Source organism: Stenella coeruleoalba (genome assembly GCF_951394435.1).
Source record: "Stenella coeruleoalba genome assembly, chromosome: 3".
In the NCBI taxonomy this organism is placed as follows: Eukaryota; Metazoa; Chordata; class Mammalia; order Artiodactyla; family Delphinidae; genus Stenella; species Stenella coeruleoalba.
The window spans coordinates 173912718-173927977 of record NC_137148.1 but is presented as its reverse complement, the minus strand read 5'-3'; the positions used below and the strand labels follow the sequence as shown (position 1 = coordinate 173927977).

The 15260-nt window shown below is 56.4% G+C and overlaps 1 protein-coding gene across 1 annotated transcript; it reads left to right on the top strand.

Moving 5' to 3' along the window:
• Window positions 1–1576: 1576 nt before the first annotated feature.
• On the top strand, window positions 1577–7953 carry GZMM (granzyme M). Its single transcript, XM_079917293.1, has 5 exons — window positions 1577–2432; window positions 5508–5667; window positions 6690–6825; window positions 7007–7270; window positions 7704–7953. The coding sequence occupies exons 1-5, from the start codon at window positions 2372–2374 to the stop codon at window positions 7854–7856; spliced, it is 774 nt and encodes a 257-aa protein (XP_079773419.1). The 5' UTR covers window positions 1577–2371; the 3' UTR covers window positions 7857–7953.
• The last annotated feature ends 7307 nt before the right edge of the window (window positions 7954–15260 follow it).

Below are 15260 nucleotides of genomic sequence, written 5' to 3'. Positions count from 1 at the left end.
CTTCATCACGCTCGGCTTGTGTGGGTCGGGGTCACGTGGGTGTGGGGAGGGAGGGGTGCATGTCACTGCCCCACCGCCTAGATGACCGGAGCCTCAGGGCCGGGAGGATGAGGGCCCAGGGGCCAGGCCAGTGCCCACCAGCCCTAGGGTCACGCGGTGCCTCTTGCCCTGCACAGGACAGATGGGAACAGGCGTGAGCCCCCAGACCCGAGGGGAGGGGTTGAGGACCCACCCTCTAGGGAGCGTCTGAGGATGGAAGCCGGGGTGTAAACGCCCAGCTCTTGTCCCCAGATCCAAAGGAGCTTGTGCACGCAGTTGCCTCGCCCCGGGGCCTCGGGATCCTGTGCTCCCCCCCGGGGGCCTCAGCGTTGGGTTTGCCTGGTTCAACGTGGATTTCAGGTAAACAAACTGTTTTTACTCTCAGATCATCCCATGTAATGTTTGGGACGTAATCATACCAAAAAGTTACTTGTCGTGTATCTGAAATTCGTCTCTTCTTAGTTGCCAAAATATGGCGCCCTCCCCTGCCCCCCAATACCAATGAAACCTACTTCCTGGGGTTATTAGAAAGATTAAACAAGGTAGGACATGTGAACACCCTATAAATACTCATTTTTCTTAAACTGAACCCTGGCCTCACAAGCCCTCCTGGGTGAAGACAACCTTAGCCTCGTGTGCCAGACGCAGTCAGAGGAGAGGTGGACGGTTTGCATCTGGCCTCAGAGCCCCAGCATCGGGGCGATCTCATCCTCCTCTGTGACCCATTTTTCATCCGAGTCTTCTTTATTTATCACAACCCTTTCAGCATCAGAGGGAAGAACGCTTGACTCATCACACTGACTCAAGTGCAGGAGAATTTCACTGGCTTCCGTGACTGACAGGGCGGGGGTTTCAGGCACAGCTGGAGCCAGGTGCTGGCTGTGCCCTGACTCTTGTCTCCCCCTACCTGTGGTCGGCAGAATAACAGCTCTGAAAACGTCCATGCCCGAAACCCCGCATCTCTGTCTCTAGATGCTGGAAAAGGCAGGAAATAATTCTCCCCTGTAGCCCCAGAGGAACCAGGCCGGCCCACACCTGGACCTTTGCCCCATGAAGCCCATTTCCTGCTTGCAGCCTCCAGAACTGTGGTTTCAGGCACTGAGCGTGTGGTCAGCTTCCTCTGTGTGGGCCTCATTCTCAGGTGGACGCCTCTCGCCTTGGGCCCACCCACACCCAGGGTGACATCTTTCCAAGTCCAGCAGAGAGTAAGGGCCGTCTGAAAAGTTCCAGAAGAAATGCGGGCCACAGTCTTCACTGAGCTGCTTTAGGGCTTAAGGTGGTCCTCTACCCTGAACCGAACCCTGTGGCCAGGGGGTACGGGGTGTGCTCTGATTGGCTGGTCGGGGTCACGTGGTGTCGGGGAGCAGCAAGGAGAGGGGTGGACCGAAGGAGGGAGGACCTAGCTGAGCCTGGCTAGGACCCTCGGATTTGCAGGAGCCCCCCAGGTACTCATAACACACGAGTGTTCATAGCATCTTTCTTCAAAATTGCCAAAATCTTGAAGACCCCAGATGTCCGTGGACAGATGATGGATAAACACAATGTGGTCTGGGGAATTCCCTGGTGGTCCAGTGGTTAGGACACTGAGCTTTCACTGCTGAGGACCTGGGTTCAATCCCTGGTCGGGGAACTAAGGTCCCGCAAGCCCCATGGCATGGCCAAAAGAAAAACAAAAAACAAAGAAACTAAACAGTGTGGTCCACCCAGGCAGTGGAATATTATTGAGCCTTAAAAAGGCAGGAGATTCTGACACCTACTACCACAGGGATGAACCTTGAGGACATGATGCTCAGTGAGAGAAGCCAGACACAGAAGGACACATGGTGTCTGATTCCACTCACAGAGGGTTCCTGGGGGAGTCAGATCCACAGAGACAGGAAGTAGATGGTGGGGGCCAGGGGCTGGGGGAGGGCTGGGGAGTCAGTGTTTCATGGGGACAGAGTTTCAGTTTGGGAAATTGAGAAAGTTCTAGAGATGATGATGGGCTGGCTGCACGACAATGTGAAGGTGCTTAGTGCCGCCGAGCTGTGCGCTTAAAAATGGTTAAAATGGTGAATTATGGTGTGTGTATTTTGCAAAAATAAGACAACAGGGCAAGGAGATAATACCACTGAAACCACAAAACACCATGTGTGAGATGGGAGCTTGAACGTGATGGGACAGTAGATGCTAATGAAGGTTTCTCGTCAGCTTGTCAGGTGTGATCATGGTGACGGGGTTTTGTCTTCAGAGAGTCTGTATCTTTTAGAGGTGGAACAGCCAGAGCTGTGAATGTCACCTCCCCCACAGGAAGGGTGGGTGTGGGTGGCGCTGGGGGCCCGGGGCCAGCATCATGGAGGCCCCGCGATCCCCGATGCTGCTGCTGCTGGCGGTCCTGGGAGCCCTGTGGGCAGGTGAGCGCGGTGGGGAGACTGAGGCCCAGAGCTGTGGCACCTGGGGTCTGGGGGTGGGAGACAGGGCACGGGGCATCAGAACAGAGACTGGAAACAGCTCCCCCGTCCTCAGAAGGGACCCCGCTGAAGACATGTTGGCTGCCCCAAAAGCACAAGGCGGCTTTCCTTGAAACAGCCTTGAAAATAGATGGTGGGTTAAGCAAAGGGCAAAAGGCCGAGGATGCCCGCCGTCCTGGGGGTTTCTTTTCTGACAGTATGTGAGAATCCATTCCCTTTTGCTGGAATATTTCTGGAAGGAGGCTCCAGAGCTGGGAGGCACGGAGGGAGGGAAGGAGTTTCACTTTCCCCCAACAGTTTGGTGCGGGGCACGTGGATGACCTAGTGAGAAGATAATATAAATTTTTTTAAATGGGAGGGATGTGGGACTTCCCTGGCAGTCCAATGGCTCGGACTTGGCGCTGTCACTGCCGGGGTCTGGGTTCAATGCCTGGTGGGGGAACTAAGATCCCACAAGCTTCAAGGCGTGGGGGGAAAAAAAAAATGGGGGGGCATAAATCAGGAGTCTGGGATTAACAGATAGTACTATACATAAAAGAGATGAACAACAAGGTCCCACTGTTTAGCACAGGGAACTGTATCCAATATCTTATAATAACCTAAAATCGGAAAAGAAACTGAAAAAGAATATATATCTATTAACTGAATGACTTTGCTGTACACCTGAAACTAACACAACATTGTAACTCAACTATAGTTCAATTTTTTTAAAAAGTGAGACCCAAAAAAAGCATTTAAAAAAAAAAAAAAGTGTGGGGCCTCCCTGGTGGCGCAGTGGTTGAGAGTCCGCCTGCCGATGCCGGGGACGCGGGTTCGTGCCCCGGTCCGGGAAGATCCCACATGCCGCGGAGCGGCTGGGCCTGTGAGCCATGGCCGCTGAGCCTGCAGGTCCGGGGCCTGTGCTCCGCAGCGGGAGAGGCCACAGCGGTGAGAGGCCCGCGTACCGCAAAAAAAAAAAAAGTGTGAAGAGGGCTGCTAAGGGCACGTGATCCCTTCCTGAGGAGCTCATCTCACAGCTCAGTGCAGTGGAGGCTCGGAATGTTTAGCAGGTGGATTGAGGGTCTGTGAGTTTTATCTACAGTAGCTGTTAGGACTTCTTCTAAGTGAAGCCTGAGGGCGAGGCGAGGCCTTGGGGCAGAGGAGAGGCCCCATCAGGACAGATATTTTACATTCTTTTCCTTTTGACTTAATTCTGCTTTTTCAGACAAGTCAAGGGAATCATGCAGGTAACTTCCATCTTCTCTTCCCTAAATTCCTCAGTCGTAAACATCTGGCTCCAGTTGCTTTGTCATCCCCTCTTCCACTCACATCCCGACCCTGGGTGTGCGTGTAAAATATAAATAGGTATGTTTATCATTCTTTTTCTGAGCCCTTTGAGAGTGGGCTGCAGACGTGCTGCCCCTCACCCCTAAGCGCTCCAGTGAGTCTTCTGAGAACCAAGACAGCCCCTTATGTGACTGGTAGATTCTCAGCATCCTTCCTATCCGCTCACCTACAGACCTTATTCCAACTGTCGCCACGGGGTCCTCTGTGGGTCACTGCGTCGTCCTGCTGACCTCGGTCCCTGCGCTCTGGAAGCGTCTCTATGTCCCCCGGGTCCTCTGGCCACTGTGGGCCTGTCAGCTGCGTTCCCAGACTGGGCTCCGGTGGTGCAGTTTCCACAGGACCCACGGAGGGGGGCTGTGTTCTCCCTGTCCTGGTGGATCCGTTCGACCACTTGGAGAAGCTGAGGTTGGCCGGGCTTCTCCAAAGTGAAATCAAGCATTTCCCCTTGTAGTTGTCTTGAGTGGAGACTTTGGGACTCTGAGGGTAGAGCGTACTCCTCACACCTCACCCTCGAGCTGGATTCACAGGATGTGGGGCAGATGCAGGCTGTTTGCCCCCCAGCAGCACGCAGGAGGCAGGGTGCGCTAGTATGTTTATACACAACGCCAGCTTGCGGGGGCAGGAGACCACAGCCCAGAGAGTGAGGCAGCCTAGCTTGGGTTGCCCAGAAGGGAGTGACGGAGCTGGAATTGGAGCCCCGGCTGCCTGACTTCCCAAATCACGAATGCGCGGCTAGAACCGGCACCTGGAGGCGTGAAATGGAAGGACAGCCGTGGTGGGCATCCCACTCTTCTGGCCTGGCTGGATGGCAATAGTTCTGTGATCAGTTGGTGACCCAGCAGGGTAGGAACCCAACCATCCACCCCTATCCTTTCTCCCTCCCTTCTTTCCTTCCTTCGTTCTATCCATCCATCACCCATCACCCAGCATCCATCCATCATCCATCTATCCATCCACTATGCTTCCTTCCTTATTTGCTGACCATATATTGTATTAGACCTGTTGTAAACAAGACTGGCACAGAGCCTGTCCTTGCATCACTCATAGGCTAGTGGGAATAGACAGGCAATGCGGAAGTGTGTGGGATACAACACCAGGGTGGGGTGAGTGCTTGGAAGAGAACAGAGGAAGAGGAAGAGGAAGAGGTCTCTGAGGAGAAGACTTTTGGGCCGAGACCAGTGAGACAGCCAGACATCGGAAGGTCTGGGGGAAATGCACTCCAGGCTTCCAGAACAGTACATGCAAAGGCCCTGAGGTGGGAACAAGGGCAGTGCCCTGGAGGAGCGGCAGGGAGACCCAAGTGCTGGAGTGGGTGAGGGCGAGTGTGAAGGAAGCAGGGTCAGCTGATGCGTGTCTCGTGGCTCATGAGGAGTTTAGATATTTAAAGCACGATGGGGAATCCCAGGAAGATTTTGAGCTGATTCACATTAGAGCACTTTTTTATCCTTTTAATGCATGATTGGTTTTAGAACAGTTTTTATAGCAGCTTTATTGAGATGTCATTCACATACTGTACAATTTGCCCATTTAAAGGATACAATTCAGAGAATTTCAGCGCATTCAGAGCTGTGCAACCAACCCCATAGTCTAATTCCAGAACATTCCATCCAGGGCTGCAGAGCTGGAGTTGCAGGGTCATGGCAGGGGTGGGGCACCCAGCCCTAACCTGGCTTTTTCTCTCCCCATCCCCAGGAGGCAACACGTTTGAGACCCACATCATTGGGGGTCGAGAGGCTGCCCGCAGCTCACACCCATACATGGTTTCGCTGCAGAAATCCGGCTCCCACCTGTGTGGGGGGGTCCTCGTGAACCGGCAGTGGGTGTTGACAGCTGCCCACTGCCTGATCCATCCGTGAGTGACCCTGCCCTGCCCCACCCCCATCCCCCCAGCTGTCCCCAAATCTATCCTGTCATCCCCACTCTCACCTGAGAGATTTAAGCCAATTGTAGCATTGTGGGGAGGGGGGGTCCCCTTGCCCTCTGCAGTGATTGCTGAGGCGTGCGTATGTGACACTGACCTTAGGCGTGTGTATGCGACATTAGGCCGTGAGGATTCCTGGGGATGGTTTATCTGCTACAACAAAGCACCTTCCAAGTGGACAGAGTCAGGCCCCTTGTGACACCCAGGAGTATATCTCTCACCTGTGGCCATGTGGACAGAGCTGGTCTATGAGGCTGGCAGGGCCAACACAGAGAGGAACCTGGGTCCCTGATGCCATTGTGAAGCCACCAAATCAACCCATCCCAGAGCTGCCCTACCTCTGGTCTGGCCAGTAACAAAGACCACAGATCAAACTGGGTGAAATAACCAAAAGGGACCTGTTGGTTCATGTAACTGAAAACGCCAAGAGGAGGCAGCCTTCAGGCATGGCTTGATCCAGGTGCTCCCATGAGGCGCTCAAAAGCTTGCCTGTGTCTCAACTCTGCTGTCTTGCCCCCTGGCCACATTATCAGGCAGGCTCTCTCCCATGGTGGCAAGGATGGGCCCCCTTAAGTCCTGTAAAAAGAGCTTCTTCCTCTCTAGTTTGGGCAAGTTTATGAGGATAGGTCCCGATGGGCCCAGCTAGGTCACTGCCAGCCTCTGAACAAATCACTGATGTTGAGGCATAACGTACGCGCTGTCTGGAGCCCCAGGCTGGTGGTGGGGGCAGGGAGGGTCAGCGTTTTTAAGACACACACAGCACAAGCCCCTGGCCGGGCCGAGTCTGGGGAGGGGTGGGAGCAGGGAAGGCTTACTGGAGGAGGTGGGGAGAAGAACGGGCTGAGCAGTAGCAGGGGAAGGACCCCAGAGAGAGGCTGGGTGAGGGGGTGCGGGACACCGAGTGCCCCTGAGGCTGCAGGGCTGCCGCCCACACCCTGATCTTGTGCCCCCAGGACACAGCTGCTGAGGCTGGTGCTGGGGCTCCACGTGCTCGGAGACCCTGCCCTTACCTGCCACATCAGGGAGGTGGTCCTGCACCCCGAATACAAGCCAGCCCCCCATCTGAAGAATGACCTCGCGCTGCTTAAGGTGCTGCCAGTGGGAGAAATGGTAGTTCCAGGTCCCCTCCCTCAGTGTGGTGTTCCCCTCCCCCAGGGTCCCCTCCCCACTGTCCCTCCCCCAGGAACCCCTCCCTCATCGCCCCTCCCCCAGTGTTCCCCTCCCCCAAGGTCCCCTCCTGCACTCACCTGCCCCTTTCTGTTCCCTGTAGCTGGATGGGAAGGTGAAACGCAGCAAGACCATCCGGCCCCTGGCCTTGCCGCGAGGACGCCAGGCAGTGGCCGCAGGAGCGCGGTGCAGCGTGGCTGGCTGGGGTGTGACCCACCAGAGTGGGCAACTGGCCAGGGCACTGCAGGAGCTGGAGATGCACGTGCTGGACGCCAGGATGTGCAACAACAGTCGGTTTTGGCAGGGTGACATCAGCCCCCGCATGATCTGCCTGGCAGCCTACTCCAAGAACCAGGCCCCCTGCAAGGTGAGGGCGCTGGGGTGGGGGGCGCCTCATCGGCCAGCAGCTGGGCACCCAGGCAAGCCCCAACTCTCCCCAGGCCCTGCTCCCTCCATTCCCTGGGGGTCCTGAAGGTTGGCACGAGCGTGAGCCCATTTCTCAGGTGCAGAAACTGAGGCACAGAGAGGTTGCCCATGGTCACATAGCCAGCAGCAGAGCTGGGGCATGAACTCCAGCACCCAGGAAGATCAGGGCATAGATAGAGCATGTGCAAAGGCCCTGCGGTGGGAAGAAGGAGCAAAGAGAGTTAAAAGGAAAGGAAGGGAGGAGGGAATGAAGGAGGTCGGGGGACGGAGGGTGCAGGGAGAGGGGGGCAGGGGTCTCTGCCCTGGAATCAGCCTCCTGCCCCCCACCTCCCGCAGTGGGCAGCAAGGTGACCGGTGCTCTGTTGCCTCGGCAGGGGGACTCGGGAGGACCCGTGATATGCAGCAGAGGCCAAGTGGCTGGAATCCTGTCCTTCAGCTCTAAGAACTGCACCGACATCTTCAAACCCCCCGTGGCCACCGCCGTGGCCCCCTATAAGTCCTGGATCGAGAAGGTCATCGGCCACTAGCGGCCCGCTTCCCTAACCCGACCCTCCAGAGGTGGCCCGACTCCCCTTCTGTGCGCCAGCAGGATTGCAGGGAGGGGCGGCCGGGGGCCTGCATGTGTCAGGGGACCAATAAACTCTAATAAGGAAATGGCATGAGCCGGCCTGGATTCTGCCCCATGCGGGGGTGGGGGGGCAGGGGGAATGAGAGCTCCCCATTTACAAAACAGAGGTTGCAGGTTTGAGGCTTCCCAGGCGGCCCAGCAGCTGGCGAGGGCCCCGAGGGTGCCTGGCAGGGGGCAGCGCTGGCCACTGGGTTCCGAAGCCAGATTCCCTCTGGCAGGGGGTGGGCTGGGCACTGGGGAGCCAGAGGGAGACACGGAGAAAGCAGCCAGGGATCTTCTTCCCCCTCTCTTTTTTATTTTGGTGCCGCCTTTATTGAGATATAATTCACACGCCATACAATTCACGCTTTTGAAAAGTGTGTAATGCAGTGGTTTTCGGTACATTACCCGGGTTGTGCCACCAGCCCCTCTGTCCAGTTCCAGAACATTCCATCACCCCAAAAGCAACCCCAGCCCCTCCCCCAGCCCCTGACGACCAGGAATCCACCCTCTGTGTCTGTGGATTTGCCTGTTCCGGATGCTTCCCGTCAATGGAATCACACCCCGTGTGTCCACGTCTGGCTTCTCTCACGGAGCATCGTGTTCTCAAGGTCTGTCCACGTTGTAGCGAGTGTCGGGGCTACCGAGTGACGTTCCTGGGTGTGGAGGGACATGTGTGTGTATCTGCTCACCTGTCCGTGGACACTTGGGCTGTTTCCACCCTGGCTGCTGTGGCCATGGGCGCACAGGCGCGTGTGTGGACGTGTGTTTTCAGTTCTCCCGGGCCTGCGCCGACGAGGGAGGGCTTGCTGGGCCACGTGGTGACTTTCTGTTGAACAGTTTGTGGAACTGCTGTTTTCCAGCAGAGTCTTTTACTTTTCCTCTGAAAACCTCAAACACACAGCCACGTTGAAATAACCGCACACTGAACACCTAGGTGCCCACCATGCAGGTTCTGCCAGGAGCAGGTGATGTGCCTGCTTCTTGGTCCACTGTCCGTCTGTCCGTCCATCTGGCTTTGTTGCATCTCCCAGCAGACAGACACTGCCCTGTGGGGACACGGCCGGGATTGCAGGACTTATTTAGCGCCCTGTCTCTCCCTCCTACGCGGCGGAACGCGCAGGTGTCACTCAAGGATCTGCTGCTCCGACAGCAAGGACAGATGTGAACAACACAAGCCCTGCAACATGCACATCCCTGACCCCAGAAGGTCGCTCAGCCCCTCACAGGCTTGTCGTGAATGGAGCTTCTGCATAGTGACTACAGCACATGGGCGAGAAGTTAAAAGGACAAAACCCGCCAAGGGAAAGAAGTGCCCCACGTCATCCACCGATAACCTTTTTCCCAGGAAGTAAGTGCCTCTGGTGCCTTCCGTCCTCATCTGAGGGTTTTCTAAGCAGGAAAGGCCACTGCTCAGGCAGCCAGCCCGGCACTGCCTCAGCCCAGGCCAGGGAGCAGCTCCCGGCCCCCACCTGCCGCCTGTATCCGCTTGTCTGGGCTATGGGCCCAGAAGTGGAGTTTGCCCATCAGAAGGCAAGGGATTTTCCCCTTTGGTGATGGCAGCAGAATTTCTTGTCTGCTGAGCACAGACTGAGTTCCAGGCCTCCTGCAAAGTGTTAAGATGCTTTAGGAAACCCTTGCCATCTTTATTCCAGAGCCAGAGAGAAGGAAGGATGAAAAGGAGGCGGAGGACGGAGACCACCCACCTTCTCTCTCTCTCTCTTTTTTCTTTCCAAACTGCTAAAGCTTCTTTATCTTTTTTTTTTTTAATAGACTTTACTTTTTTAGAACAGTTTTTTTTTTTATTTTGGCAGTACGCGGGCCTCTCACTGTTGTGGCCTCTCCCGTTGAGGAGCACAGGCTCCGGACGCGCAGGCTCAGCGACCACGGCTCACGGGCCCAGCCGCTCCGCGGCATGTGGGATCCTCCCGGACCGGGGCACGAACCCGCGTCCCCTGCATCAGCAGGCGAACTCAACCACTGTGCCACCAGGGAAGCCCTATTTTTAGTTTTTTAAGGAACCTCCATACTGTTCTCCATAGTGGCTGCACCAATTTACATTCCCACCAGCAGTGCAAGAGGGTTCCTTTCTCTCCACACCCTCTCCAGCATTTACTATTTATAGACTTTTTGATGATGGCCATTCTGACCGGTGTGAGGTGATACCTCATTGTAGTTTTGATTTGCATCTCCCTAATAATTAGCAATGTTGAGCATCTTTTCATGTGCTTCTTGGCCATCTGTATGTCTTCTTTGGAGACATGTCTATTTAGATCTTCTGCCCATTTTTCGATTGGGTTGTTTGTTTGTTTTATTTTGAGCCACATGAGCTGCTTGTATATTTTGGAGATTAATCCCTTGTGGGTCGCTTCGTTTGCACATATTTTCTCCCATTCTGTGGGCTGTCTTTTCGTTTTTCTGATGGTTTCCTTTGCTGTGCAAAAGCTCTTAAGTTTAATCAGGTCCCATTTGTTTCCTCTAGCAAGTTAATCAAACCCGAGGAGATGGGTGGCAGGAACCCCGATAGCTGGTCAGTCAGAAGCTCAGGGGACATGGTGGACTTGGGATGGATGTGTGGGGTGGGGGCAGACATGTGGGGCTGGCCTGTAACCTGGGGGTCTGACCGACTCTGGGCAGAGAGGGTCAGAACTGAGTTAAATCTTCAGGATGGCATCCTCTGGGCATTGGAGGACTGCTGGGTGCTTGACAAACACCCCAGGCAAACACCCCTGTGTAACCAGCGCCTAGGTCGACAGACAGAGCAGGAGCTCCACAAGCCTCCTCCCCAGCAAGGTTCCTGCCTCTGGGTTCCCATCCCCGAGATGGGTCCTGCCTGCCTGTGCATCCCCGAGGATACTGCTCTGTGCCCGGGGCCTTCCCTCAAGTGCGACAGTCCTCCCGCCTGGCCACCCACACCATTCCCATGGGGTGTCCCATCGGGCACCCCGCTCATATTTCCACGCTCCTGTAGACCCGGGGGTCTCACCTGGGGCAATTCTGTCCCAGGGACACGGGGCCACAACTGGGGATGTCTGTGGTCCCTAGGACTTGGGGGCTCCAGCGTTGAGCACATGGGGCCGGGGAGGCCGCTCCACACCCCACGGTGCCCAGGATGCCCCACAGACGGTGAGCCCCCCATGGCAGCAGGCGGGGTTGGGGAGCCCCGATGGAGGGACCTAGGCTTGTCTCTGAAGGCCTGGGGCCTCACGAAGCCAGCGCCGCACTCACCGCACTCCCAGCAGAGGGAGAGGGCTGAGCACCTGACCCCACCGGGCGCACCCCAGCCTGCAGAAAAGCTGTGCATCTTCCAGCCTGCAGAGGGCGGCGGTATGCCCCACCTCCAGAGCCGGCAGGTTGGCGCTTTGCACATTCCCTGCCTGTTCTGGACGTTTCCCATCCATGGAGTCGCACCCTGTGTGTCCTTCTGTGTCTGGCTTCTCTCACTGAGCATCCTGTTCTCAAGGTCCGTCCACGTGGTGGCGAGTGTCAGGGCTTCTCTCCTTTTCAGGCTGAGTGACGTTCCCATGTGTGGAGAGACCACATGGCATTTGTCCATTTATCCGTCGAGGGACACATGGGCCGTCCCGGCGCCCTCGGCTGCTGAGGGTGAACAGCTGCCCTCTGGCCGCCGCCTTCCCGCGGTTCAGCTGCGGAAGGATTTCGGCATCACACCTCCAGCAGCGCTACCGGAGGCTGCAGTTTTATCTGTGCCATCCTCCAGTAAGTCCCTGATTGGGAGGGGGAGGGCCGGCGGCGGGGACCTGGGGTGGCTCCAGCTGGACTGGAGATCAGTGGAGGCCTGGCGGTGTTTGGAGGCCTGAGGCCCTGGAGGGGGAAGCTTATCTGCGTCCACAGCTGTCGCCTCCGCCCAGCTGAGCCCCACCCCACGCCCAGGTGAGCAGGACCCTGAGAGCCTTAAAGGGACAGAGTGAGGCACTGACAGCAGGACAGGCTGGGGGACTCGGGGCACCAGGGCACCGCCACAGGGGGTCAAAGGGCACGACCGAGTGTCAGGGCTGGGCGGGGGCTCTGGTCTCTGCCGGTTTCAGCTGGCCAGCAGGGGGTCGGGGGATGGTGGGAGAGGGACCCTGCAGGGAATGCGTTTCCCAAAACCAACCCTACACCTGGCCGCTCAGAGCAACTGTGTTGTGTCCTGGAATAAGGGCCAGGAGAGCAACATGACAGCTCAATTCAGTGTCCCCAGGGCCTGGGAAAAACTTTCCATAAGGGCTGAGACTGGGGCCTTCAGGGAGACTGGACCGCAGGGATGATCCAACATTAATTTACAGGGAGACCTCAGACGCATCTTCGGATCCCAGCCTTCGTGTGGCGTCTTAGCTTGAAGGCGGTGGTGCCCTCACACGCAAATGGTTCTGGAAAATGTGAGAGGGAAACGCAGAGATAGAGATGGAGAGACAGAGAGAGAGGAGAGACAGAGACAGAGGAAGGGGTTGGGTCACAAACGTGGCCAAGGCCCCTGGCCGAGAATCCAGGTGCAGGGGGCTGCTGTCCCCAGGGTGCCTCTGTAGGTTTGAGGACTTCTCAAAATAAACTGTTGAGAAACAAAGAACCCTCCCCTTGTTCCACCAGGACAAAGACATCGGCAACAGGGTGAGGAAACCTTGAAACGCCAGGACACCTTAAAGCTCAGCCCCCACGAGGCCCAGGGAGGGTTTCCGTTGACAGCAGCCCCCCAGGTGTTCAGGACACTGTGCATCACAACTGTGCAGGGGAAGAATCTCTTGAATTCTCTGCCATCTCAGCGGGGGAGGCTGAGGAGAGGCTGGATCATCTCTCACTTTCAGATGCTTTGTTTTGTTTTGTTTTGTCCTGTTTTTACCTATCGGACTTGTTCGCTAGGAAAGATCACCAGCCCCCGGCCACGTTCATCTGGGGGAACCGCCTGTCACTTTTCCAGGGAGAGCAGTAGTTAAGAAGGAGAAGCCAGAGGAGGTCAGAGGGCAGCTGCTTCTGTAAATCCCTTCCGGGCATGTCTGCCCTTGAAGCAGGAGCTGGACTGGCGGGTGAGTCCCGGGGGCCCCCCCCCGCCTGCAGGGAGCCTCCCTGGCTCCCAGCTTGGCGTCTGCCCTGACCACCCTACTGCCACCGGCCACGTCAGTCAACCCCAGCGCTGAAGGAACCAACCACCCGACCCTCTGTACCATCTCCTGGGGCCGCTGCAGCAGAGCGCCACAAGCTAGGCTGCTTACATAGCAGAAATTATGTTCTCATGGTTCTGAAGGCCACAAGTCTGAGACGGGGTGTCGGCAGGGCTGTGCTCACTCCGTGGGGGGGGGGGGGCCTTCCCACCCCTCCCAGCTCCTGGTGTGGCCCACGGTCCTTGGTGTCCTGGGCCTGTGGTCCCATCACCCCATCCTCTGTCTCCGATTTTTTATTTTATTTTTATTTTTTAAAGATTTTTTTTGATACGGACCATTTTTAAAGTCTTTATTGAATTTGTTACAATATGGCCTCTGTTTTACGTTTTGGTTTTTTGGCCCAGAGGCATGTGGGATCTTAGTGCCCTGACCAGGGATCAAACCCACACCCCCTGCATTGGAAGGTGGAGTCTCTACCACTGTACCACCAGGGAAGTCCCTGTGTCTGTCTCTTATAAGGTCATTGGATTCAAGGCCGTCCTCATCCAGGATGAGCTCATGTCAAGACCCTTAATTTAGTTATATCTGCAAAGACGTTTTTTCCAAATAAGGAAGGCCCCATTCTCAGGTCTGGAAGCAACCGCTGCACCATCCTGTCCCCCCAGTCCCACGCCTTCCCTGCCCAGGACCCTCTCCCCACAGCCCCGGACCTGTCTACAACACACGGAAGATAGAAGACTAAGACCCGCCCTCGCTCGGATCCCTCCCAGGGCTCCTCAGCATAAAATCCACACCCTCACCACCAGTCACCACCTGGGGAAGGGCTGGATTTCAAACTCCACCCTTTCAGAAAAATGCACTGAAAACCTGAAGCTGGGGGCTTCTCTGGTGGCGCAGTGGTTAAGAATCCGCCTGCCAATGCAGGGCACACGGGTTCGAGCCAGCGCCCTGGTCCGGGAAGATCCCACATGCCACGGAGCGAGTAAGCCAGTGAGCCACAACTACGGAGCCTGCGCTCTGGAGCCCGCGAGCCACAACTACTGAAGCCCGCGAGCCACAACTACTGAAGCCCGTGCTCTGCAACAAAGAGAAGCCACCACAATGAGAAGCCCGCGCACCACAAGGAAGAGTAGCCCTCGCTCGCCACAACTAGAGAAAGCCAGCAGGCAGCAACAAAGACCCAACACAGCCACAAATAAATAAATAAAATTTTTAAAAAACAGAAACCTTAAGTTGGAACATTTTAGCAATGCACAGATGGGTGTGACAGAGAATAAAACCCTCATGTTTTCTCTCCCCTTATCTTTGCGTTCAAAACGTTTCATAGGAAGAAGTAGAAAGCAAACCACACAGCCAGAGACGGGACAGTGGCTGGTGTCCTGAGTATGAGGCCCGGAGAAAGGACGGCTCGGGTGCAGCCAGGGCCAGGTGGGAAGGGTCGGTCGGAGACCCGGGAAGGCGTGCCCGGTGACAGGCACAGCCAGGCAAAGGCTCGGGGCAGGGACAGTGCCAGCAAGGCTGGAGCCAAGCGCGGGGGAGGTGAGGGCGCTGAGGCCCCAGCGGGGAGTTCGGCTCTTCCTTCCTCCTGCCTGGCTAGAGCTAGCGGTGGCCTGTCTGTGCCAACAGCAGAGCCGGGAAGCGCTTTCCTTGCTCTTCTGTTTGTGGATCTCTGGACCGCTCCCAGGGCCCCCGCAGGCCTCAGAGGGGGAGACCCAGGGAGGATCCTGGCTCTCCCACGGCCAATTAGGGGCGCCCGCAAGCCCAGGCCTTGCCGGCTGTGCGTGTCCCTGCCCGCACGCACAGCCGGCAAGGAGCACGGAGTGTGCACGGGGTGCACGCAAGGACAGAGAGTTGGGGGGGCGAAGAGGAGAGTTAAGGGTGACCGGATTGGCTGCTTTCGACAGGCGGGGTCAGAGGTGCCCCGTGGAACACAGGGCTGCAGGACAACCAGTGACATCTGAATTTCAGACAGACAACAGATCGTTTTTAGTGTAAGTATATAGCAGATAGTGTGTGGGATATATTATACTAAATAATTAGTGCCTTTTGCAATCTGAAATTCAAGTGTAACTGGGTGTCATGTGTTTTTACTTGCTGAATCTGGCCACCCTTGCCTGGGCTCATCCTGAAAGGCCTCTTCTTAGAAGCAGAAGGGGACATGGGACCCTCCTGACCCGGCTGGGGCCAGGACCCAGCTGAGGAGGGAGGGGGCAGGGAGGCACCAC